The 26,281-nt window shown below is 33.1% G+C and overlaps 4 protein-coding genes across 4 annotated transcripts; 2 read left to right on the top strand and 2 right to left on the bottom strand.

Annotated features, from left to right (window-relative positions):
* Window positions 1-440: 440 nt before the first annotated feature.
* LOC100264755 (lignin-forming anionic peroxidase) lies at window positions 441-1,772 on the bottom strand. The gene is made up of 5 exons (XM_059736962.1): window positions 1,542-1,772; window positions 1,256-1,447; window positions 981-1,146; window positions 706-853; window positions 441-651 (listed from the first exon to the last, which is right to left on the bottom strand). The coding sequence occupies exons 1-5, from the start codon at window positions 1,770-1,772 to the stop codon at window positions 462-464; spliced, it is 927 nt and encodes a 308-aa protein (XP_059592945.1). The 3' UTR covers window positions 441-461.
* Window positions 1,773-7,280: 5,508 nt separating this feature from the next.
* LOC100259578 (lignin-forming anionic peroxidase-like) lies at window positions 7,281-8,189 on the bottom strand. The gene is made up of 4 exons (XM_059736958.1): window positions 8,076-8,189; window positions 7,800-7,965; window positions 7,525-7,672; window positions 7,281-7,470 (listed from the first exon to the last, which is right to left on the bottom strand). Exons 1-4 carry the CDS (start codon window positions 8,187-8,189, stop codon window positions 7,281-7,283), a joined length of 618 nt encoding a protein of 205 aa, XP_059592941.1.
* Window positions 8,190-16,054: 7,865 nt separating this feature from the next.
* Window positions 16,055-16,713, top strand: LOC132252604 (lignin-forming anionic peroxidase-like). Its single transcript, XM_059736956.1, has 3 exons — window positions 16,055-16,297; window positions 16,392-16,583; window positions 16,663-16,713. Exons 1-3 carry the CDS (start codon window positions 16,055-16,057, stop codon window positions 16,711-16,713), a joined length of 486 nt encoding a protein of 161 aa, XP_059592939.1.
* On the top strand, window positions 16,657-17,553 carry LOC100254462 (lignin-forming anionic peroxidase). The gene is made up of 2 exons (XM_010656558.3): window positions 16,657-16,854; window positions 16,980-17,553. Exons 1-2 carry the CDS (start codon window positions 16,839-16,841, stop codon window positions 17,372-17,374), a joined length of 411 nt encoding a protein of 136 aa, XP_010654860.2. The 5' UTR covers window positions 16,657-16,838; the 3' UTR covers window positions 17,375-17,553.
* The last annotated feature ends 8,728 nt before the right edge of the window (window positions 17,554-26,281 follow it).

Here is a 26,281-nt window from a genome sequence, read left to right as displayed (position 1 = left end):
CTGAATAAATTTAATGAAGCATAACTTTTTATTGTAGTTTCATTGGAACATTGGAATTTTTTTCTTTCAGGAAATATTCATACTGAAGTTAATTAATTAAAGAATAATGATGTATAATATTTTAATTTGGTCGGGTAAGCTGTTAGTTGATATTTATATAAGAGAGACAAGCAGACTCCCAATGATTAAGAATGTATATTAGTAAGAGAGAAAAAAAGAATGTATATTAGTAAGAGAGAAAAAAAAATTAAGGAGCCAACGAAGGGATGGACCAAAATAGATTAGAGGACAACATCAATAAGAATTTATTATAGAGTACAGAATGAAAGAATGACATTAATTTTCATGATGTGATCCATCAAGACGAACAATATTGAAGGAAAAGAAGGAAATGAAGGGAAGAAGTATTGAAAAACATTATTGACACTTGGAGATTTTGAATGAAGAAACTGGTGGAGTAATTAGTTTATGACGTTGCAGAATTTCCGTATCACTCCAGCAGATCCAGTAAGAGGTTCGATATCTCCCATCTTTACCATGGCAGATGCAAAGTCAGACCTGAAAGTTTTTGGGCTCTTGCTGTATTCATTGACAATAGTGTCGGTGGATCCTCCACTAAAAAGTACTTGGTCGGATTGAAGAAGGCCTTTCCTTTGAATGAGATTCTTGAAGTAATTGTTATCAAAAGAATTGGGTGTCACCAACTCAAGGGGTGCAAGATTGGCATCACCATTCCCATTATCAGCAGGACAACGGCGTCTCCTGGTACTGGCAAAGCCAGCGTCAATGTCAGTTCCATTGTATACCCTATCCCGGAATGTCACGCATCTAGCTTGACCAATTGTATGAGAACCTGTATTTCCATTCAGTGAATTCATCAGTACTATTGAACCATGAATATACATGATGAGAAGGGACGGAATTGAACTCCATCATTGTACATACACATGAAAATAATGCCTCTTTGGGTTTCCACTTACCAGAAAGGGCCACCATGTCTCTTGCACTCAAACCTTTGCTGCCGAACAAGGAAACAAGCTTGTCGAGGCTGTCCCTAAAGCTTGGTAGGTTGGTTGCAGCTAGGCTGAGGCCTGAAGTGGTGGAGTCTCTTCTTCCAAGCTTCACTGTCCATGTTGGGCCACTAACCTATTTGATACACATGGGATCGGAATTAATCTTCAATTCACCATGCAATAGATATAACGTTGAAGTGAACATGCTAAGGGTAAATAATTGAGGATAAATGTATGCTTACAGCAACAGATGCATCTCGGGCTGCGACTGCAACAATGTCTGCACAAGATACAACGCCTGGACAAATGCTCTCCACCTTGGACTTGATATTATCTATGACTTCATACCCTCTAACTGAATTCAAATTATTAGGTGCATTCTTCTCGCTTTGAATGGAGGAGGAATCGTCAAGCAAGATTGATGCATCACAGCCCTGCAATTAATTATTTAATCCAGTGACTATTCAATTTTCTGCAACAACTCCTAAAAGAAAAATGAAAATTCTGAGAGTGAGATTGAATCAGTACCTGAACAAAGCAATCGTGGAAGTGGAGACGAATCAGCGATGCTGCCATTCTACGCTCACGTGACACCGCTGTTCTGACAGCTGTCCGGATGGTGGTGAGTGCTGTTGGACAGGTATCATCATAGAATGTTGGAGATAGCTGAGCTTCACAAGGCATGTTTGAGAGAATGAGGAACACAGCAAGAAAAATGCAGGCAGGAGAAATGCAGGAGGGCCAACTTGTTAAACCCATTTTCCTTCTAAGTGCAGGCTGGAAACTGGCTAAAGTGTGGTTTGTGCAAGAAGGCTTTAAAACCCGTAGAGAAGAACAAGGAAATTGATGAGAATTGTACAAGCCCTGCACCCTATTTATACTCCTCGTAAATGAATATGAGCATAGCAGACTAGCAGTTGGTGGCTTGGAATGCATCAACTACATGTTCATCAAAGTCGGCCTTATAATGAAGACGTGCAACTAAGAGTTTTTAGGAAACCATCAGGAAACAGCTCCACACCAAGCCTCAAGAGCATGGATCCCCGCGTTGGGTCAAAAATTCCAAAGTCAAACTTTAGTGTTTCATTCTAAATAATTTGTTTTCTTATGTCTTATTTCGTCAGATAGCAATATGTTCTTATATAAATAAAGCTCACATTTTTCTTACCTGGAAAATTTAAGATTAATAATGTCTCTAAGCCTTGGATGCTTTCTGCTATATTAATTCAAAAACTTTGGGCGTAACATAGCCGTATGCTTTAAGAATAAATTTAATAATAATAAAAATAAATGTGAACTTGTCGCCATTGTCTTTAAGGTGACAGCAGCCCAGGATTCAATTATGTGAGCGTCCACTATGATTGAACTCTTCAAAAGGGAAACCCGAGATTAATTTTAATAAATTAATTCAATAGTAATAACCAATGAAATGGTCGTCTCTTGTATGCCATTATTGAACCATATGCATGTAAACAAATGGATAGAAATTAATTTTGAAAAAATTTTATATTATGTTAATAGAATCACACACTATTGAAACAAACTTGTGAGAGTAGGCTTGATTTGTTCAAGTCTGAGTGCACAAACTTGTATTTTGCTTGGGGATCTGTAGGTGTGTGTGGAGGGTGTGCCTGGATGAGCTTGCATAGGGTTGTGCATTGATCAGTTGATAAGTGGAGCTCACGTAGGGAATTGGTGTTGATGTGCCTACATAGAGTCACGCACAGGACCATTGTGCAGCTTGTGCCTATGGATCTATATGGGCTTTGATCCTCCTGCATATGTAGAATGATTGTGCATACCTTTGAGTAGGGTACTTGAAGACGTGGTTTTAGCTTGGTCCTTTTCCCGTTTGGGCTTTCCCTTTTTATAGTTAGTGTAAAGTCTTGGATAGATGACGTTGGTTGGTTTGACTTGACTGCTTGGGGTGGATTTTGTATGGGTACCTGTTTTAGTTAGGGATGTTTTAGGTACGTGATTGCAGCTGCATCTATCGCGATGCACATTTTTTGGGGGAAGTTATTTTTAGTGGTATCAGTACTCAAGCCTTCTTCTTGCCTGCCTTGCTTCCACTTTAGCTTGCTAACTCTTTCCCTCAACTTCCGTTTTGATCCGTTGTACTATATTTTTCCTTCTATTTCATTGCATGAACTACTTCAAAAACCTAAAAACAAATAATAAAAAGATCAAAAGCAACAGTCTAAGATATTAAAAAAAATAAATTAAACAATGGATGAGTTCAAACCACCTCAAACACACCAAGGCTCTTTAGAGCCTATTAAAGTGTTGAGTTTAGGTACTTATTGCATTGCCTAAGGAATTTGGAAACTGTATTGGTTTGAATTTATACCAAATTGACATTAGAGTTCTTGTCCAGCTTCTATACTATCAAATTAACAAGTTTTAGCTCTTATCCATTCATGTTGAATGACCCAATTGCAACTGGTTTATTATCAATATGATTTGATATTAGCCTTTGCTTCATTGCCTTGCGCTTCTTTTTGTAAGTTTGAAAAAAATATATATATAGTGCACTATGGTGTCAGTTTGAATTGTTATTACGTGGTTTGACTCTTTTCCATGGTTTTATATATATATATATATATATATGTCTTTTTGCATAACCAAGTCTTCCAATCTCATCTCCAACCTCTTCACTTTGCTTTTGTCATCATTGGATCTTTGAGTTGCCTTGATACTTGTATTTTGACACCTTTTACCCTCTTTTTGTTGCATTCTCTACTAGATTGAATCATTACTACTCAAATAGAGACTTAGCATATTTATAAGCTAAAAGATACTAATTTGCACTCAATGCCTCTTTATAATCTTTCTTTGAAGCATGAGAAAACCCTGATTTTGAGTGCTACTCGATGGCATTTATGGAATAATATATTGAAAATATGTTGGAATTCCAATAAGAATAAGTCTAGATTCATTCCAAAATGAATATGAGTTTCTTAAGAATAGAATTTAAATAGAAGCCAATTAATGGTGGAAAGTTTAAGAAGTGGCATTGCTAGGTGGTTAACTATTTAAATAACAAACTCTTGATAGACTTAAAATGATGAATTGGTAAGTTAATCTAATGATACTTCTTTAAATTGATCTTCTCTGTGGTGAACTGCAGCAACTGAGGATCCAAGAGTTTCTATTCGCTAACATCATTCAAAGAAGTAGGATATCTACGCCGCCTACCATACAAGGTCTTCTATGGTTCCATCCTACACTGGTTTGGCAACTATTATTATGCACACTCCACTAAAGGTAAATGATCATCCTAATTACATTTGAAATTTAGAACACACGCCCTTGACATATCTTCTAATTTTTGTATAGCTCTTTTTTATTTTCTATTTATGTAAGGATAAAAGGTAGTGCTAAAATTCAATTGAGTATCCAAAGCCTCCTACAAATTTTGTCAAAACCTAGAAGTAAAGCAAGGATCCTATCAGACACGATGGAGGTTGGTAGGATTTATGTATCCTTACAATCTCTTTAATATAAAGAGAAGCTAAAAAGTCCAAAGACAGTGACTCGAATAGGTAGAAAATGAGTAGATTTGATTAAGTGATTCACTGCCACCCAAACTGCATTGTTGCCTCCTAAGGTCTTCAATAATCTAGTAACAAAATCCTTAGAAATGTATTCCTATTTCTTCTTAAGAATGGGAAGTGGATGTAATTGTCTTGTGGGTGGTCGATGTTCAACTTTCACCTATTGGCATACTAACCACTAGCTATGAATTGTACAATATCATCCATAGAAAAGTGTCTTTCTTAAGTCTTCATCATTTAAGATATAAAGTTTAATTTTATAACTCAAGTTGTCATCATGCGACAAGGAAAAGTCAAGCTTCTTTTGTAAAGGCTTGATCTTGCTAATCAAATATCATTATACCTTAAAATTGGTTAGATATGCTTCTAAATCGAAAATTCTTATTTAAATTTATGACGATTTGGAGACAATTAGGCAGAGCTAAAGGATCATTTCAAATTCAAAATGGTGATTTTGAAATTTAACTTATGTTTTTGAAACCTATTTTAAAATAAGCCCAATCCCGAAATCTATTTTGAAATAAGCCCAATTTTGAAATCACACTACCACTTCAAGATTTTTCTTCCACCTCAGGAATTGTATCTTTGACACTCCATCATCCTAAGTGGGTTGCACATAATTGAAAATCAGGATTTTGGTATTTTTTTTTCATTATTTTTAGATAATTATTTAGGAAATAAGTGGGAATAGGAGCATGTCACATGTTAATGCTTACTTTGCTATAAAAACTCCAATTTTATGTTTATGAAGATCATGTAGAGGATTCTTAAGGGAGAAGATATCAATGATTTTCGTAGTTTGTTTTTCTCCTTTTTATTATTAATAAAATATTATTTTTAATTTCTTAGAAATAAAACACGATTCTTTCTTAATCTTTCATGACTTGTACATACGAGTACATGTCCATGAGAGGCTAAAAAGTTATCTTAAGGTGAAACATTAAACTTAAGATTAGACCAAAAGGGAAATAATTAGTGTAATTAGACTAATAATTGAATTAATGAAAGGTTAGGACATCATTATTGAGATCAAAATACCCTCTAGAGTTAGTTTTACTTTAGAGATGGTACAATCACACATTTCTTGATACTGGGATTCTTAATAATTCTTTATTCTTTAAGAATAAAGAATAAAGTGGTAAAAACATTTCTTGATATGAGATTTTGTCATTATTATTTATCTTTAAGGCAAATTTGCACAAAGTGGTAAAAACATAAAATGTTATACCTAAACCCAAATTTATTTTTCATTCATCTATTAGGTAATTCAACAATAAAAGTTAGGATATAGATCAACTCTAAGATATGAAACTTAGGTTGATCTTATTAAACCATGCATTCTGATTACATTAAGAGTAGTTACATTATATATATCCTTATTTTGCCTAAAGATTTATATCCGAAGTTGGATTGTAGAGCCCCCTAATTTTGATTAATTGAATTAAAAATCAATAGTTATTCTTTAATTTAAATAAGTTCATTTTAGAAAATCTTTATCCATATTTTATTTTTATTTATTTAAATTAGTTTTTATTATCTTTTTCAAATAATTAATCTTTCCAATCTAAAAAAATTGAACACAAGGTAATTCTAGAAGCCAACAACCCAAAATAGTATAGAGCCATAACCATATCTCTAATTTTTCTTGGTCAAGGTTATTATATATTTAGGTTTTAGTATTTTAATTACAAGAAAGATACACGTTCAAGTGTCCAAGCTCCTCTCTACTCATAGAATACATTACATATCATCAAATAAAGATAACCACAAACTAATCTATATAGGTTTTGAATACACTCATAAAGTAGTCCTGGGAATGTCATTACATATTAGTCAAACCGAAAGGCATTACAGTGAACTTATAGTGCCCATATTTGGTACAAAAAGTAGTCCCGGGAATGTCATTACCCTTGACCCTCAATTTGGGGTAACTAGATCAAAAATCAATCTAAGAAAACACACATGCATCATGAAATTGGTCAAAGAACTCACCAATTCTAGGCACGTAAAGGATACTTATAGCTCATAATCAGCTTATTGAACTCCGATAATCAATGCAAAGCCGCAAGAGCCAATTTTTCTTTTTTCACAAACAAAACTGGAGCTTCATATGGTGAAACGCTAGGTTGGATGATATATATAGCATCCCCACAAAACTTTGGGTAATAAATCTGAAATTAAATTTATATAAACAGAAGAAAATAGACCATAGTCATTATAAAATTGCAATTAATGAATTTTTGTATCTTGCATGAGAATAATTTTTTTTCTAGAATAAATTTCATGCAGCATGGACTGTATCTTGCACATCATCACTTGGTATTGGAATTACATTAGAACATTGGAATTTTTTTTGCCTTCAGGTATATAGTTATAACTAAGGTTAAAAAATGATGATGTATAATATTTTAATAACTTTGCTTGGGTAAGCTAGTCAATGTGTCGTATAGACGTCTATGGATGCACCAGCCCCCCCAAAAATTGAGGTATGACTAATGAATGTCAATGAAAATTACTTACCTTTAAACTTAAGTAGAAAAAAAAAATTAAGAATTTAATATAAAATACAGGATGCATGAAAGAATGACATTAATTCCATGATATAATCCATCATGACAAACAATGAAAGGAAAAGGAAATGAAAGTAAAAAGTGTTAAAAAACATTATTGACACTTGAGAGATTTTGAATGAAGAGACTCGTGGACAAATTTAGTTTATGACATTGTAGAATTTTCGTATCACTCCAGCAGATCTGGTGAGAGGTTCAATATCTCCCATCTTCAGCATGGCAGATGCAAAGTCAGACCTGAAAGTTTTTGGGCTCTTGCTGTATTCATTGACAATAGAGTCGGTGGATCCTCCACTAAAAAGCACTTGGTCGGATTGAAGAAGACCTTTCCTTTGAATGAGATTTTTGAAGTAATTGTTATCAAAAGAATTGGGCGTCACCAACTCAAGAGGTGCAAGATTGGCATCACCATTCCCATTATCAGCAGGACAGCGGCGTCTCCGGGTACTGGCAAAGCCAGCGTCAATGTCAGTTCCATTGTATATCCTATCCCGGAATGTCACGCATCTTCCTTGGCCAATTGTATGAGAACCTGTATTTCCATTCAGTGAATTCATTAGTACTATTGAAACATGAATATACATGATGAGAAGGGATGGAATTGAACTCCATCATTGTACATACACATGAAAATAATGCCTCTTTGGGTTTCCATTTACCAGAAAGCGCCACCATGTCTCTTGCACTCAAACCTTTGCTGCCGAACAAGGAAATAAGTTTGTCGAGGCTGTCCCTAAAGCTTGGTAGGTTGGTTGCAGCTAGGCTGAGCCCAGAAGTGGTGGAGTCTCTTCTTCCAAGCTTCACTGTCCATGTTGGGCCACTAACCTATTTGATACACATGGGATCGGTATTAATCTTCAATGTCACCATGCAACAGATATAACGTTGAAGTGAACATGCAAAGGGTAAATAATTGAGGATAAATGTATACTTACAAGTATACATTTACGGATAGTGTTGAGTGCTCTTGGACAGGTATGATCATAGAATGTTGGAGATAGGTGAGCTTCACAAGGCATGTCACGCCCCAAAACCCACTCTAAGGGCATGACGATCATTTCACACCTCAAGCTCAAAGGCTCAAAGTGGAAACGACACAAACATTCATATTGTAACCGAAAATTTACCAATTATCAAATTCCTATTTAGAGTAATAAAACAAAATTCTAAAATCTCTCCAAGTATCAATTTTAAAAAAACTAACACATCAACCAGAGTGTTATTATCCAAATAACTCCAAATTCAAATAATTTAAACGGGAATTAAAATTTAACATCTAAACAATGTCCAAAAATAAAGTTTGAACCAAAATCCTAACAAAAAAAAAATCCTAAGTCTAGCCATCACTCCTCGCCCGAACTGAAAGTACTTGAAAAATTATCAACAAAGAGGCATGAGCTTAAAGCTCAATAAGGAACATCAATGCAGCTTCATAGATCAAACACTTTCAATCATGTTTGCAAATAGGAGATATAACATATACTTATTTTCATAAAAAATTTTGAGTTTGAAATACTAATATATTCAAACTTTTCAACAAACTTTCTCATATCCATTTCAAAACAATTTCTCATCAAAACCAAAACAAATGCATTCAAAATATCTTTACTCTGGTTATCAAATAACAAATGGTGCCCAATTAGGTGGGACTTCACAAATGAGTGGCTAGTTTCAAATTTGTTCTAGTTAAGGTGAACAAAACCAAATGTCAACAATTATAACCCGTTGACTAGGGCCATAAAGTCAACTATTATAACCCGTTGACTAGGGCCCTATAGTATCAACTATTATAACCCGTTGATTAGGGCCATAGAAATGTCAACAATTATAACCCATTGACTAGGGCCATAGGAACCAGAGTTCAAATACTTTATTTCATTAATTCAAACTTGCAAAACAAAATATCATATCTCCAAAATATACTTTTCATAAATAAACAAAGAAGATTCTCAAATATACTTTTCATACAAAACACATATTTGATCTATGCAAAAAGATAAAAATAATATTTTTATACTTTTCAAAATACAATATAAAAAGGAAATTATTTTCTTCTATAAAAATCTGCATTAATTTCCCTTACATTGAAGAAGCACTCAAAATCTTGAAGTATTTAACTTTGAAGAATTTCCTCTTCACCTAACATAATATCATACACAATATTGATTATTGATTATTTATCTATATATATATATATATATTTGACAATCTTAAAAATATTTTATTTAGTATTAGGGATCCTAATTAATTTCTCATATTAATATTATTACCATCCAATATTATTTTCAACTTCCTAAACAATAATTTATTTCATTTTTTTCTAACTTATCTAAAATAAATCTTTTAAGAATATTTATTTGCATTAAACTATTATTACTATTATTTAAATCTCCTACCAAAACTTAACAAATACTCCATGCAATTCTTTTCTTTTTTTTGTTTTCAACATGTCAAATCCTTCCTACGCTTCTTTCATCATTTTTTTTCCTCTTTAAAGTCAAAACTTTTAACCTCCGTACTCACAATTTTTTGTAATTTTCACATCCAAAACTATATAATTTTTTTTTATCTAGATCTATTCATTTGAGTAATCAAAATTTATTGATCTTTATTAATAAATCAAACTATGTTCATAAATTTTTAATCTTTTTGACCTAGAAATTAATTAAACGAACTCTAATTAAAATTGAGATATTCCAAAGAATATCTAAAGTGTTTAAAACTAATTAACAAATATAAAATATTAATTTAAAGATTAAAAATTTTACCTGAAAAATTGATCTTCAAACCCTAAACCTTCAAACCTTCAATCCTATGCTCTCTGATCTCTGTGTAAAAGAGTTTTCTGAATCGAGAATATAGGAAAGATATAATTTATATATAGATGTTTTAAATATAAAAAGACTTTTTTACCCTTATTAAATTACTTTAATTAATTATTAATTTCTAAATTACGATTTTACCCCTAAATTGGGTTTGGGACATTACAAGGCATGTTTGAGAGAACGAGGAACACAGCAAGAAAAATGCAGGCAGGAGAAATGCAAGAGGGCCAACTTGAACTCCCTGCTGTTAAACCCATTTTCCCTCTAAGTACTGCAGGATGAAAACTACTTAAAAGTGGTGCTTGTGCTAGAAGGCTTTAAACCCGTAGAGAGGAACAAGGAAATTGATGAGAATTGTACAGGCCCTCCGATCCAATTTATACTCCTCCGAAATGATCATAGAAGTTGGTGGCTTTGAATGCATCAACTACATGTTCATCAAAGTCGGCCATATAATGAAGGCGTACTGCTTGATAGGAGTTTTCAGGAAAGCATCGAGAAATAGCCTCCAAGCCTCAAGAGCTTTTAGTTGTTGGCACAGATCTAAATTTTTGTTACTTCGAAAACCCCGCATGGATCCCCGCGTTGGGTCAAAATTTTGAAAGGCCAACTTTTGCAACTGCATGCAATATATGTTTATATAATGTCTCCCCCACGTGGGGATGCCTTTTGTATCAATTCCTTAGGCTATGTTTGGTTCTCAAAAAATTTGAGGGAAGTGCAAAGGAAAGAAAATATAAAGGAAAAATAGAAGGAAAGAAAAAATGAAGAAAAATAAAAAAATTGATTAAAAGTTGATACGTTATTTTTATTTTTTACTTCAAACTCATTTTATTTATTTTAACTCATTAATATAAAGATTAAATAATTTTAAAATACATAAGTTTTTAATTAGTTTTAATTATATTTGATTTTCTTTTATATTTTTCATAGGACAACCAAACATGAAAAAATCATTTTCCTTTGCATTTTTTTTCTTTCCTTAATATTTTCCGGGAACCAAACATAGCCTTAATCTTCCTTTTCATCAAGATGCATTTAGCATGCTTTAAATTATAACACTACTAATTAATATTCATAGTCAATTAATTGAAATGAACACAATCACTAATTCTTCATGAGATATATCATTTTAATTTCGGCTCATATGCATGCTTGAGACTTAACCATTTCATCACAAATAATTAATAGGAATTCTAAGCTCTTAACCATTTATATTGTATAATGAAGAAAGATAAAACAAAAGAAACTCACATTTATCTTAAGGGTCTTTATAGAAAAATTAAACCTTAGTAAATAAATTTTAGTCCTAAGCAACACGCTTTTTAAAAAAAAAAGAAAAAAGAAAGAAAGTTGTATGACACCAGAACCATGTATACAACACTTGTCTCCACTAGTTATATAATAATAACCCTAATACAATAATAATGATAATAATAATAATAATAATTTTAAGATTTGGACTCATTTTCCAAAATCTGATCCAAATTTGAATATAAAAGAATGATTTACATTATATGAATTTTTCTTTAATAATATTTTACAGTTCATGTCTTTTGAATATTATTAATGTTACTCAATGCCACTTCTTGTATTTCATGTATTCTGAATATTGTTGTTATTTATGTGATATGTTTAGAATTAGGAATGCAACACAAGTCAAAGTATAGGTTTGTATCCAGCTCCGGTTCAATCTAAAACCCAACTTATAGCCTAAGATGCCCAGCTCATTCTCAATCCATCCTCACTTTTTCAAGTTCTGGTTGAATTTGGGTTAGGATCAGGGTGATAGAGTTAGATGAGTTGTTTAGGTTTAAAGGTCAAATTCGGGTAAGATAGTCACCTTTTAAACTTTATTTTTTCTTATATATATTTATACCAAAATTTAAATACAAAGTAACGCATTATGTCGAAATAATGATAAAAAATAAAAAATAAAAAATAAAAATTCCTTTAAAAAAAAATAATATACTATATAATATAATTATTTTTTATTTTAAAATTATTTAAAAGGATATCAAGTGAATATCATTATATAATATAACATAAATTATAAATATTATAAAATATTGAAAGTATGTTTAATAATAATTTTTAAAAATATTTTTAATCTTTTTAATAATTTAAAAATTTTATCTTTTAAATATTAAAAAGATTAAAAACATTTTTTAAAATTATTATTAAACACATTCTAAATTAGATTCAGATTATGCTAAGGTCCTAAATCCTACACCCAAGCCCTATTTAAATGTTAAAAATACTTAAATCTCACCATATTTGAAATAAATAGCTTTTTTTCCAGCTAAAACATGCTACCACGATTCAATCTTGAAGGCTAGTCCTGATTCACAGGCGTAACATTCACGCATGCTTTTAGATAAGTTTATAATATAACAAAAATTGTAATAATTGTATGAGCAAGTGGTCGTCAAACTACAGGCTTTCAACATCTTCAAATCAAAAAGCATGTCGCCATTCTCTTTATGGCGACAGCAGCCCGCCATTTTATTTTATGAGCATCCACAATAACCAATGACACGAGGCTTCCTTATATGCCGTTGGATTATGTTATGTTAATAAAATCCTGCTATGTTAGCTGTCATTAAAAAAAAAAAAAACCAAATAAACAATGAAGGGTAGAAAAACTAGCCTTAACAAAAGTGGGATATTACAATTTTGAAGTAATTGACAAAGTCACCAACCATGCCACCTTCTGAATTCCAATATTTTGACACAAGACAGTTCAATTCAAATCCATGCAATAACTAAAGTCTTATTTGTTCTGCCAACCAGAGCCTCTTGATGCTTGATGGTTAGGTGTAAGGTTATTTTATCAAGGTTGTCCTGTAGCTTTGATGAACAAGTGTAACAGTTTGAGATTGGTTGGATGTGGATAAAGAGGAGCATGAATGTTAATTTTGATTTTGCCAAGAAGATAAGGATGATGTTAAATACAATTTTCCTTGGACCCACTTATTAAAAGGAAAAAAGAAAAAGAAAACAGTAAGTAGGTGATATTTTTCTCAGAACCATCTTATTAAAAAAGAAACCAAAATGAGTCTAGACCCGAACCTGGATTATTAAAAAAACAAATCTATGGGTGCAAAGAAAGAAAAGATGGATATATTTAATATTTTCATTATCAATAAAAATAGTATTAATTATTTGTATTAAACAAATTTTATGTCAAAAGTAAACTATCAATAAACCTAATATGTGATATCTCACATCTGAAAGGGGTTAACCAACTTAAAAATTTTTGTAGATTGAAATAGGATTGCGCCATTGATCTTCATGTGACTTTAATTCTTTGGCTCTACTTATACTCCATTTTTGCAATTTGGATGAACCAAGAGTTCCCAAAATCATCTTGTTCATGAAAATGGTTGAAAAAGATCAACAACTAATAGAATATACCAAAAGCATAGCATACACAATTGACTAATTGGGGAGCGTGTTTAATACCAAAATCAAGTTTAAGATGTAGTATTTGCCCCAATCACCACGCAATATATGGCCTCAATCAATGACCGACATCATTGATGAAAACACATGCATCTTGAAGTTGGTCAAATAAGTTATCAGTTTTTGGTAGAGGATACTTAGTTCTCATAACGGCCTTATTGAACTTCCAACAATCAATGCAGAGTTGCAAGGGCAATTTTTCCTTTTTCAAAAATAAAATAGGAGCTTCATATGGTGAAGCACTAGGTCGGATGAAACCCTATCCAAACATATATACATATAGCGACCCAAAGCTTTGGGTAATTATCAGAAATTGGTTCTATATAAACAGAGGAAAATACACCATAGTCATCACAGAAACTGTAATTAGTGAATTTTTGTAAGTTGCATGTGAAAAAAAGTTTTTTTTCTCGAATAAATTTCATGGAGCATGACTGCATTTTGCATATCATCACTTGGTATTATAATTTTATTATAAAATACAGAATGAAAGATTTACATTAATTTTCATGTGACCCATCAAGACAATCAAAGAACCTATAATTATACTGCTGGGGCATAATAGGAGTTGGTGGCATGGTCCAAGACCTATTCATCAATGTGGCAGGGAAACCTTGATGAGATAGGACAAATAAAGCTTTGGATGAAACTGCTGTCTTCCACAAAACCTCATGCATACATAGAACTTCATCTTGTGTCAAAATATTCAAAGTCAGGAGGCCGCGCACGGCGAAAATTGGATAAGGGTGACTTTTTCAATTACTTCAAAATTGTAATATTCACTAAAAGTCTATATATAAGGTTCAATGATGGCACACCGGAGATGGCCATTTCACTGGTTATTATTATTGAATTAGTTTATTAAAATTGATCTAGGGTTTCCCACTTTAAGAGTTCAATTATAGTGGACGCCTATATTATTTTATGCTGGGCTGCTGTCGCCATAAAGAGGGTGGCGACAAGTTCACATTTCTTTTAGAATAAATTTATTTTTAAAGCATGCGCCCATGATACGTACGCACAAAGTATTTGAAAAGGCTGTGCCCTGCATCACGCAGCTAGACTTCAACAGTGAATTTCTGTAGCGTGTTAATTACAGTTGAAACCGGCAATCTATTCCAAACATATATATTAATGAGAATATTATTCAGAATATCAATTTTAAAATATAAAAAATATTAAATGTTACAAAAGTAAAATTCAAATAATATAAATAATCCTTTTATTTTCATATTTAGAATTTTTAGCTAGAATATGAGTGGAGATCCTAAATATATAGTATGACTATTATATATTTTATTAGTATTACTTTTGTTATTATATAATTAATGCCAAGATCTTAAAATCAATTTAGATATTTTTAGAATTCTAAGTATTGCAAAACTTCTTGCAATGGTTCTTCTTTATTCTAAAAAAAATGCATGCAATAGCTTTGCATTTATTGAGAATAAATCAATGAAATTAAGGTTTTGATAACTATTTTCGAAAATAGTTTTTCAAAACAGTGTTTGAAAACTAACTGTTTTTTTATACTCTATAAAACAAAAGTTTATTTAGGAACTTGAAACATTTTTAACTTGATTTTAATATTTTTCAATATGTTTTTAAAATAATTTTTATATAAAAATATTTTATTTTTAACTATTTTATATGCTTGTATTATTATTATTTTTTTAAACAACTCTTAAAAAATAAGTAAAAATAACTAAAAGATATTATCTAAAAATACCTTATTTTATGTTCTTAAAAATAAAAAATAAAAAATTGTTTTTAATTATTAAATTATTGAGGATTTTTTTATTAACTTCTAAAATATTATTCTTACCATCTCCCATTAAGTTGGCAAGTGGGTCACAATCACTTTTCAGTGAGATAGTTTAGTATGTGTTAATTTATAATAGAATCGAGAATAAACCACATAACCCACAATAAATATAATCATGCAAAAGCTGCATAATATAGGAATTTGACAATAATATGAACTTAGAAAATTCAACTTCAATAATTTTTTACAATACGTAGAATTTTTTTAACCAAGTCCATTTCTGAAAGCTTCACACTTAGCTATTAGTTAATATTCCTAGAGCCATCAAAATTAAGTTTAAAACGTCCATCTTTGAAAGAGTTCCACTTGCAGAAAGCATCCCAGTCATAGAGACCTTATTAATCTTACTTTTGAAGGTAAGAAAAAGGTGAGCTTTATATAAACACATAGTGCATGCAACTGCAAAAGTCGGCCATGTGACGACATTAGACATAAAGTTTGACTTCGAAAATTTTGACCCAACGTGGGGATCCATGCAGGGTTTTTGAAAGTAATTAAAATTCAGATTTGTTCCACCAACTAAAAGCTCTTGAGGCTTGGAGGCTATTTCTCGATGGTTTCCTAAAAACTCCAAGCAAGCAGTACGTCTTCATGATATGGCCGACTTTGATGAACATGCAGTTGATGCATTCAAAGCCACCAACTTCTATGATCATATTCATTTCCTAGGAGTATAAATAGGGTGCGAGGGCTTGTACAATTCTCATCAATTTCCTTGTTCTTCTCTACGGGTTTTAAAGGCTTCTTGCACAAGCAACACTTTTAATTAGTTTTCAGCCTACGGTACTTAAGAGGGAAAATGGGTTTAACAGCAGGGAGTTCAAGTTGGCCCTCTTGCATTTCTCCTGCCTGCATTTTTCTTGCTGTGTTCCTCATTCTTTCAAACATGCCTTGTGAAGCTCACCTATCTCCAACATTCTATGATCATACCTGTCCAAGAGCACTCACCACCATCCAGACAGCTGTCAGAACAGCTGTGTCACGTGAGCGTAGAATGGCAGCATCTCTAATTCGTCTTCACTTCCACGATTGCTTTGTCCAGGTACTCATTCGATTTCACTCTCAGAATTTTCATTTTTCTTTTGGGAATTGTTGGAGAAAATTGAGTAGTCACTGGATTAATGAATTAATTTCAGGGCTGTGATGCATCAATCTTGCTTGATGATTCCTCCTCCATTCAAAGCGAGAAGAATGCACCTAATAATTTGAATTCAGTTAGAGGGTACGAAGTCATAGATAATATCAAGTCAAAGGTGGAGAGCCTATGTCCAGGCGTTGTATCTTGTGCAGACATTGTTGCCGTCGCAGCCCGAGATGCATCTGTTGCTGTATGTATATGTTTATCCTTAATTATTACCCTTAGCTTGTCCATTTCAACGCTAAATCAATTGCACGGTGAAATTGAAGATTAATTTTCGCCGTGTATCAAATAGGTTAGTGGCCCAACATGGACAGTGAGGCTTGGAAGAAGAGACTCCACCACTTCTGGCCTCAGCCAAGCTGCAACCAATCTTCCGAGCTTTAGGGACAGCCTAGACAAGCTTGTTTCCTTGTTCGGCAGCAAAGGTTTGAGTGCAAGAGACATGGTGGCCCTTTCGGGTAAGTGGAAACCCAAAGAGGCTTTATTTTTATGTGTATATATATGTTGATGGAGTTCAATTCCATCCTTTCTCATCATGTATATGCATGGTTCAATACTGATTAATTCATTCAACGATACATAGGTTCCCATACAATAGGCCAAGCAAGATGTGTGACATTCCGGGATAGGATATACGACAATGGAACTGACATTGATGCCGGCTTTGCCAGTACCAGGAGACGCCGCTGTCCTGCTAATAATGGGAATGGTGATGACAATCTTGCACCTCTTGAGTTGGTGACGCCCAATTCTTTTGATAACAATTACTTCAAGAATCTCATTCGAAGGAAAGGTCTTCTTCAATCCGACCAAGTACTTTTTAGTGGAGGATCCACAGACACTATTGTCAATGAATACAGCAAGAGCCCAAAAACTTTCAGGTCTGATTTTGCATCCGCCATGGTGAAGATGGGAGATATTGAAGCTTTGACTGGATCTGCCGGAGTGATACGAAAATTCTGCAACGTCATAAACTAATTTCACCCCGAGTTTCTTCATATATTCAAAATTTCGTGGTGTCAATAATGTTTTTAAAGACCTTTTCATTTCATTTCCTTCTTTTCCTTCACTGTTTGTCTTGATGGATCATATCATGAAAATTATTGTCATTCTTTCATGTATTCTGTATGTTATAATAAATTCTTGATTTTTGTCCATCCTTCTCTCTCTCTCTCTCTCTCTCTCTTTCTCTTAAGTTAAAAGATAAGAAATTCATTAATATTCATTAATCATACATCATTAATTTTTGGTGGGCCGGTGCATCCATAAACGTGTACACAACACATTTAGTAGCCTAAGGTAGATTGCAATGCCAAGTGATGATGTGCAAAACACAGTCCCTGATCCATGAAATTTATTGAGAAAAAATTTATTTTCATGCAACGCACATAAATTCATTAATTAAGTTTATTTTCCTCTGTTTATATAAAATTAATTTCAGATTTGTCTTAGGTTGATTAATTGGATAGTTTTTCATCCAACCTAGTGTATTACCATATGAAGCTCTAGTTTTGTTTGTGAAAAAGGAAAAATTGGCTCTTGCAGCTTTGCATTGATCATCAGAAGTTCAATAAGGCGATTATGAGCTATACGTATCCTTCACCTAGCATTGGTTACTTGTTTGACCAACTTCAAGATGCATGTGTGTTTTCTAAGATTGATTTTTGATCTAGTTACCAGAAGTTGAGGGTCAAGGGTGATGACATGTCCCAGATTACTTTTTGTACCAAATCTAGGCATAAGTTCTTGGTAATGCTTTTCAGTTCGACTAATGCACCTATTGTATGCCTTCATAAACTTAGTGATTAGAGTATTTAAAACCTACCTAGATCAGTTTTTGGTTGTATCTATTGATAAAAATTATAATATTTAATTTAATTTCTATAACTACCAATTTTATTAATTTAAAATTAAAAAAATTTTAAATGATTATATTAATTAATTTATATTATTTTCATAATTATTATTATGTAATTATAATAAAAATAAACGTGATATATATACATATATGTTGTACAATCTTGGTTGAGCTGCTGCATTTCCACTTGAAGGACCTGGGCTCAAATTTCTTCCAGTGCAAATGTGTTTTTCATTATTTAATAAATCCTTAGTGCTATTAATATACCTTGGAAGTTGGAATGTAGCATGCCTTACATTGGAAATTGGAACATAGCTTGCAAAAGCAAGCTTATTAGTGCACTTTGATGTCATAAGACTTTTTATCTTGATCGGTTCCTTAAAAACTGTGCGGTTTGTTTGGGTTGACGATCCAATTGTTGGTTTAAGCGGTTTATGACCAGTCCAATCCATTAGTGGCCTAACTCAACGAAATGGATCGGAAAGACGACTGGTTCGGTGGTTCAGTTTTTAAAACAATAAATAAAGTATGACTTGATGTAACAATATTGGATTTATTATTTATTAGTAAGATTCATGTTTCCTTATTTTATCTATTTATTTCATACATTATATCTTCTAAGCATTCTAGTTTGACATCTCTTATATTGTATATGATTTGAGTGCATTAAGAGTTGAATGAAATATTCAAATTATGGGTTCCTTACAAGTAGATGATTAGTTCACATTTGGTTCATAGACTTAGGCAATCCAATGAAGGTTATAGTGTATTACTTCCTAATTGGATGGATGACTGATCTGGATCATTAAGATAAAGTTTTCATAGTAAGTGCACTAATATGTATGGTTATGCTTTGGATAAGACTTATGGTGAATTATGACATTGGCTATCGAGTAGTCATGATATTGGCGATTGGGTAGTCATGATCTCATCAAGCAGTTGTTCTATATGGTCTCTCAAACCTTGGGAGAATATGAGCTTGTGTTAAAGTTTACAATGACTTTAATATACAGGTGAGACCTTAATGTGGTCATATATTTCCTATGGATTGGGTTGTTTTTTTATAGAAACCGATGGGCAACAAGTATTCTCAATAGAAACACCATGATATTTCATGGAATTGTGATGGTGTATTCCCTTAGGTGATCCTAAGGAAGTGTAATTTGAATATATATGATCCTAATAATTCCTTAATTAGAATTTAACACATGCTCTTTGTAAGCTAAAGTATATTAATTTATCAGATAATAGGAGTATTTTTTAACATAAGAATTGTAGAGATCATCTTGAAAGGTTGATAGTTTTTACCTTGTTGATTACAGACACCAATTTATGGAATGTCTGCATACAATGGATAGTAGGTCATGAACTCGAGGTCTTGTATCTCATTGTAATATGCATAGGATATTAAAGTGTAGTTAATTCTTTATAGTTAGATTTTGGGTTAACTTCAAAATTAGATTATGAGAGAACTAGTATTTTCTTCTAGGTCCTAGTGGTCCCTACTCGAGTTTTAGTTTTCATGGTGACATACATTATGAGTGTTAGTTGTTTTCTTTGTTCACTTATGTGCATATGGGCATTTTGGTAAATGTGTAAGATTGACTAATTGGATCCATATAGAGCTAATTAATCAACTAGGGCCCATGTGGGTAAGTTAATTTAAGTGACTTAAGCCTAAGATATGCTTAAGTCACTAAAGCTCAGTCGAAGTCTATATAAATCCTCCTTAAGGATTAGGGTTTCACTCTTCGTAGCCCATTATTCCTATTCACTCCAAAGAGAAGAGAACCTTAGCCACTAATCCTCTTAGAGGCTTCCACCATTTGTGTCAGGATCTAGAAAAGCTATTGGGTGGAAGGCTATTGAATCTATGAGATCTACCATGATTTCTACACATATTCAACAATAGGATTTGATTTGGGAACATCCAAATCTGAGGTAATATACTAATCTTATAGATTTGAAAGTATAAAATGCTTATTTGCTTTTTTTTTACTAAGATTTAAAGAGCCCTAAGAGGAATTTTATGCATCTTAAAGTTATGATAAAGCCCTTAAAAGCATGACATTATGTAACATTCTTTATATTTATTATTTTTTAATAAGATTCCAATTTCCCATTTCTATCTGTCCTATTCCATGCATTACACTTTATGAGTGTTATGACCTAACATCTTTTGCATTGTACATAACTTGGGTATAGTAGGAATTACATAAAAGATCAAAGTCACTGGTTCCTTCCTAGTAGTTGATTTGTTTACAACTAGTTCATTGACTTAGACAATCCATTTGAGGTTGTTGCAAAGTACCTCATAATTAGAGGGATGATTAGTCTTTGTTATCAGGATGAAATTCCCATGATGAGTGCATTATTGTGTATGATTACATATTAGATATGACTTATAGTGAATCATGATATAAGGTTATCGAGTAAACATGACTTCACCAAACTATTATATTGTATGGCCTCTCAACCTTGAGAGAATACAGAACTTATGCCAAAGTGGCTTTAACCCACAGGTAAAACTCTAAGGTATAATATATTCCCTATAGATTAAGTAATTACCAATGGAAGCTAGTGACAATGTGTTCTCTTGAGTGATCTAAAGGAAGTGTGTTTAGGAAAAACTATGATTATGGTAATTCCGTAATTGGGACTTGACATATGCTTTTTTTAAGATGGAGTATTTCAATGGATCACACAATAGGAGGATATTAGATTCAAGGATTGTAGAGGTAATCTTGAGAGGTTCATGACATTCACCTTGTTAGATTATCTTGTTCAAAGACTAAGCCAAGCAACAATCAACCTCCCCAACTTCAAGGATAACCTCAACAAGCTTATTTATTACCTTGTTCGGTAGCAAAGGTCTGATTGCAAGAGACATGGTGGCTCTTCCATGTAATTGGAAACCCAAAGAGGTTTGATTTTCATTTATATATGTTTCTAGGATTTAATTCACATTTGAGTAGACATATGGTTCAATATTGATTAATTCATTCAATGGAATGTAAATTCCCATGAAATAGGCTAAGCAAGATATGTGAAATTTTGTGATAGGATGCATGTCCAGTACAAAACTAATATTGATGTTGGCTTTGCTAGTGCCATGAAGCGTGGCTATCATGCTTATAATGGGAATGGCGATGCCAATCTTGCACCACTTGATTTGGTGACACCTAATTATTTTTATAACAATTACTTCAAGAACCTCATCCAAAGAAATGGTCTTCTTCAATTAAATATCCTGCTTATATGTAGGATGCATGTTTTAAAAACTGAGTGAGTGTTCAAGCACTAGTTCAAGTGCTCAAGTACTCTAAGGGTGATCAATCATTCAAGATTGAATCTCCCAGAATTTTGGAAATTCGTCTTTCAATATTCTATACCTTTATTTTTGGGAATTATTATAAAATCAATCTACTTGGCCATTGGGCCTACATATATCCTTCTTAAATAGGTTTTTGAGTTTGACGTAAATGTTTAGAAAAACCTAGTTTGCCTTCCTATTCCCAAAGCTCTTAAATAAGGTTTCAAACTTCTATTAGGTTGTAAAGGAGATCTACATCCCTTAGACACTAAAGTGAGATCCACTAGGAGCACACAAGGTGTTGCATCATTAATGTGGAATGCTCGAGGTTGAACCCATTAGTGTAATTACAAGAGATATTCTTGATGGTAATATTATAAATGTTAATATATATTTATATATAGCAAGGAACCATTGATATTCTTGATGGTATATTTCTATATAGCAAGGAACTGCATCTTTGGGAAGCTTTTTGGCAGCCAAAAACTAAAATAAATAGCCATCCTCAATTATTCATCATGAACTAAGAAAATTAACTGCTTGAATCATTTTAATCTACTAGTTATCTTAAATCAACTATAGTATAGGAGAATATAGAGCAAAAAAAAGTGCAGAACCTTTAAATTTAATGACACTAAGCTAAAACCGGTACTAAATGTTGCCACTATATAAGAGTAATGCAATTGAGTAAACTAATTAGGAGTCTTCCTACTTTCTACTTAAAAGGTATTGTACTTAGTATATGGTACGGGTGGTCCCTCTCACCCATTTAGTCTATAACTTCAATGTTGCTAATATCTCTAGATTTGGTTTAAAAATAGAAAACAAATGGGTTTCATTCGCCCACGTATGAGAGTTTTGGGATGGATTTCCAACCAAGTAGTAGCCCTAATAAATTATTAGATCACAAAAGCTTTCAAGTTTGTAATTAATTCAAATTTGTTAGGTCTTGGTCAAGTTCTAGAACTCTAACTTTTAGACAAGATCCTAACAAAACCCAAAAGGTCCCACTCAAATCTCTATCCAATGAGGTATGAGTACCTTCTAATTTAGATTTAATGCAGTAACTAATCTAGCTAGTGTTCAACAATTACTTTTATGATTACATTTTATGGGCTCGTAAATGAATGTGTTAGTATTTAATCTATAAACAACTAGAAGACCGATAATAATTTGCAGTAGGAGAACTATTGAAAGGTTAAACTCAAGAAATGATGCAAAGGGAATTCATTAATTCATTCAATTGAATTAAAATAAATAGAAATTGAAAAACAAACAGAAACAAAGATCATGGTCCTACATTTCAGCCATGATTCACAACATGAAACAAATTAACCAACAACTTCCTAAAGACTAGGACTTAAACTTTTAAATAACTGAAAAATAAACAACAATTAAAACACACGCATAACCTATAGTCCTAAGGCAACCAAAATAACACTCCTCCTTGCATTAGGTGCTACAAACTCTGACCTTTTCCCTTAGAGCTTCAAACTTGCTGACAGGTAGTGGTTTTATAAAAATGTCTAACAACTGATTTTCAGACTTACAGTAAATGAGAGCAATTTCTCCTTCTTTTTACACCTCCCTCAGGAAGAAAAACTTGATTTTAAAGTGCTTGGTCTTCCCGTGAAAGACTGGATTGTGAGAAATTGCAATTGTGGTATGATTATGAACAAGAACTTCTATACTGTTCCATTATTTCAAGTGCAAATCACACAGAATTTTTCTTAACCATAATACCTGATTGACAACTGTAGTAGTTGCAATAAACTCTACCTTTGTAGTGGATTGTGCAACTATCTCCTACTTCTTAGAGCACCACAAAAAATCCCTGAACCAAGACTAAAACAATACCTAGAGGTTTTTTTCGTGTCATCAACTGATCCTCTCCAATCACTATTAGAAAATCCTTGCAACTTGAAACATTGATTCTTCTTAAACTTTACACCAAAGTTGACTATTCCTTTAATGTATTTCAACACTCTTTTTGCTGCTTTTAGATGCAATTCACTAGCACAATGCATGAAACAAGATAAGAGACTCACAATAAACAAAATGTTTGGTCTTGATGTAGTGAAATACATCAGGCAACCAATCAGGCTTCTGAAATTACATTTTTCAATTTTGTCAGTCACATCCTCTTTGTTTAAGCTCTCTTTTTGGTTCATTGGTGTGACTGTTGCTTTGCAATCCTCCATATGAAATTTCTTACGTTTTTTCTTGGCATATTTCCTTTGACATATAAATACTTCATCTTCAACTTGCTTAATTTCCATTCTCAGGAAGTATGTCATTAATCCAAGGTCAATCATTTCAAAGACTTGCTTTATTTCTCTTTTGAACTCATCAACCAGCTCGGCATTGCCTCATGTTACAAAGAGATCATCAACATAAAGGAAAACTATGGGTAATTCATTTCCCTTATGTTTTGCATAGAGAGTAGCTTCAAACTTGCTTTTTTCAAAGCCTAAACTTGATAAATGCTCATCTATCCTGCAATACCAGGCTCTTGGTGCCTGTTTTAAGCCATATAAAGCCTTCTTAAGCAAATAGACTTTCTTTTCTTCATATTTTTCCATGAATCCCTTGGGCTACTCCACATAAATCTCCTCCTACAATACACCATTTAAGAATGCAAATTTGACATCTACCTTAAACACTTTCTAGCTTTTTTTGAGCTACAATTGCTAGCAAGATTCGTATAATGTCCAATCTAGCCACTGGTGCAAAACTGTCTAAGTTGTCAACACCAAAAATTTGTGCATACCCTTTAACTACAAGTCTAGCCCTATATTTGTTGATGGAACCATATGCTTTTAACTTGGGTTTAAACACCCATTTTACTCCAATAACCTTCATGTCCTTTGGTTAGTCAACAAGCTCCCAAGTCTTTTTTTTATTTTTTATCATTGACATATCCTCCTCCATTGTCTTCTTCCATTTCTAGTTTTTAATGGCTTCTTCATAACCCGCAGGTTCACAAATGGCCACAGTACATCTTTGATAGATATCATAGAGTGGTCTTGTTCCACAGATTGGTGGATGATCTTCCAATTCTTCTTGCCACTATTCAAGAGCTTGCACTTCTATTGTTTGGAATGGATGACTTGATTTCTGATTGCTTATGGATGTCTCTTGTGTTTGTTCCCAGGTCCACTTCTCATCTTCATTGAAGAACACATTTCTACTAATAATTAACTTCCTTGTTTGAGGTTAATACACCTTGTAGGCTTTAGAGAAGGAACTGTATCCCACGAAGATGTTTGGTTCTGACTTCTTGTCAAGTTTATCATGCTTGACCTGTGGAACGTGAGAGAAACACATACAAGTGAACACTCTAAGGAAATTGAGTGAAGGTTTATAGCCATACCATGCCTCGAATGGATTTTTATCCTTCAATGCCTTGGTAGGCAATTTGTTATGCAAGAAAACTACAGTACTTGCCACCTCAACCCAAAACTTCTTTAGCAACTCCTTGTCATGAAGCATACATCTGGTCATTTCCATTATGTAGTTGTTTTTCCTTTCACTAACTCTGTTATGTTGCGGAGTATATGGAGTAGTAAGCTAGTGTTCTATGCTCGCTTCCATGCAAAACAAATTAAATTCTTCTGAGGTGTATTCTTTTCCATTATCTGACCTTAAAACTTGAATTTTGCAGCCATTTTGGTTTTCCACCATTTTATTGAACTTCCAAAACACTCTAGCCCCTTCTAACTTGAATTTTAAGAAAACAATTCCAGCACAATCTTGTAAAATCATCAATGAAAACAATGTAATACCAACTACTTGCTAATGATATAGTTCTTTGAGGGTCGGATACATCTATGTGGATTAGATATGTAGGTCCTTAGGTACTAACAACTCTCCTAAAAGCAATTGCTTATAGGAAAGGCGCATACCCTAACCTTATAGTGCATTCACCCAAGCGCCCACGGCGAACACAAGAGGAGTTGATGGATGCGGCCAACCCTCCGATCTGCCAACAATCTCTCCCCTAGTGACACTCCCAAGGTTCGAACCCGTGACCTCGGCTCTGATACCACTTGTAGGACCTTAGGCGCTACCAACTCTCCTAAAATCAATTGCTTGTAGGAAAGACGCATACCCTAACCTTATAGTGCATTCACCCAAGCGCCCACGGCGAATACAAAGGGAGTTAATGGACTCGGCCAACCCTCCGATCTACCAACAAGATGAAACTTGAAAGAGGCTCTCCAAGTTGACTTTGGGAATGGTCTCCATTTTTGTTTACCGTATTGACAAGCATGACAATTCAGTAAGTGATCTACAAAGGCTGGTAATCCTTCTGACAACTCATTTTTCTTCATCAGCAACATTCCTTGAAGGTGGCAATGGCCAAGTCTCTTATGCCATTTTTTAGTAACTTTTCCTCAATGGAATAAGCATTTTGCTCCTTCTCGGTTGGGTTAAATGAGAAGCTTTTATATATCATTTTTCCTCTGAAAACTTCTTGTCCATTTGCATCATGAATGAGGCAATGCTTGTCTTCAAAGGACACTTTGAATCTTTTTTCTACGAGTTGATCGACACTTAACAAATTTTGATCAATATCAGGTACAAAGAGAACATCTGAGATTGTCTTTATGCTAATGTTTGTTGAGATGGCAATGGTTCCCTTTCCTTTCACAGAAATGTGATCACCATTTCCTATCCTAACCTTTGTGATAGTTGTGGGCTTTAAATCTTT

This window comes from Vitis vinifera, chromosome 1 (genome assembly GCF_030704535.1).
Source record: "Vitis vinifera cultivar Pinot Noir 40024 chromosome 1, ASM3070453v1".
NCBI lineage: Eukaryota > Viridiplantae > Streptophyta > Magnoliopsida > Vitales > Vitaceae > Vitis > Vitis vinifera.
The sequence above is the reverse complement of the archived record's forward strand: the minus strand, read 5'-3'. Positions and strand labels throughout refer to the sequence as shown.

Coding starts and splice junctions, on each gene's coding strand:
- LOC100264755 (XM_059736962.1), bottom strand. CDS start 1,772: ATGGGTTTAACAAGTTGGCCCTCCTGCATTTCTCCTGCCTGCATTTTT. Junction 1,448..1,541: donor TCCACGATTGCTTTGTTCAG/GTACTGATTCAA, acceptor AATTAATTGCAG/GGCTGTGATGCATCAATCTT. Junction 652..705: donor GCCAATCTTGCACCCCTTGA/GTTGGTGACACC, acceptor TCTCATTCAAAG/GAAAGGCCTTCTTCAATCCG.
- LOC100259578 (XM_059736958.1), bottom strand. CDS start 8,189: ATGCCCTTAGAGTGGGTTTTGGGGCGTGACATGCCTTGTGAAGCTCAC. Junction 7,966..8,075: donor CTATCCGTAAATGTATACTT/GTAAGTATACAT, acceptor TGTATCAAATAG/GTTAGTGGCCCAACATGGAC. Junction 7,471..7,524: donor GCCAATCTTGCACCTCTTGA/GTTGGTGACGCC, acceptor TCTCATTCAAAG/GAAAGGTCTTCTTCAATCCG.
- LOC132252604 (XM_059736956.1), top strand. CDS start 16,055: ATGGGTTTAACAGCAGGGAGTTCAAGTTGGCCCTCTTGCATTTCTCCT. Junction 16,298..16,391: donor TCCACGATTGCTTTGTCCAG/GTACTCATTCGA, acceptor AATTAATTTCAG/GGCTGTGATGCATCAATCTT. Junction 16,584..16,662: donor CCCGAGATGCATCTGTTGCT/GTATGTATATGT, acceptor GTGAAATTGAAG/ATTAATTTTCGCCGTGTATC.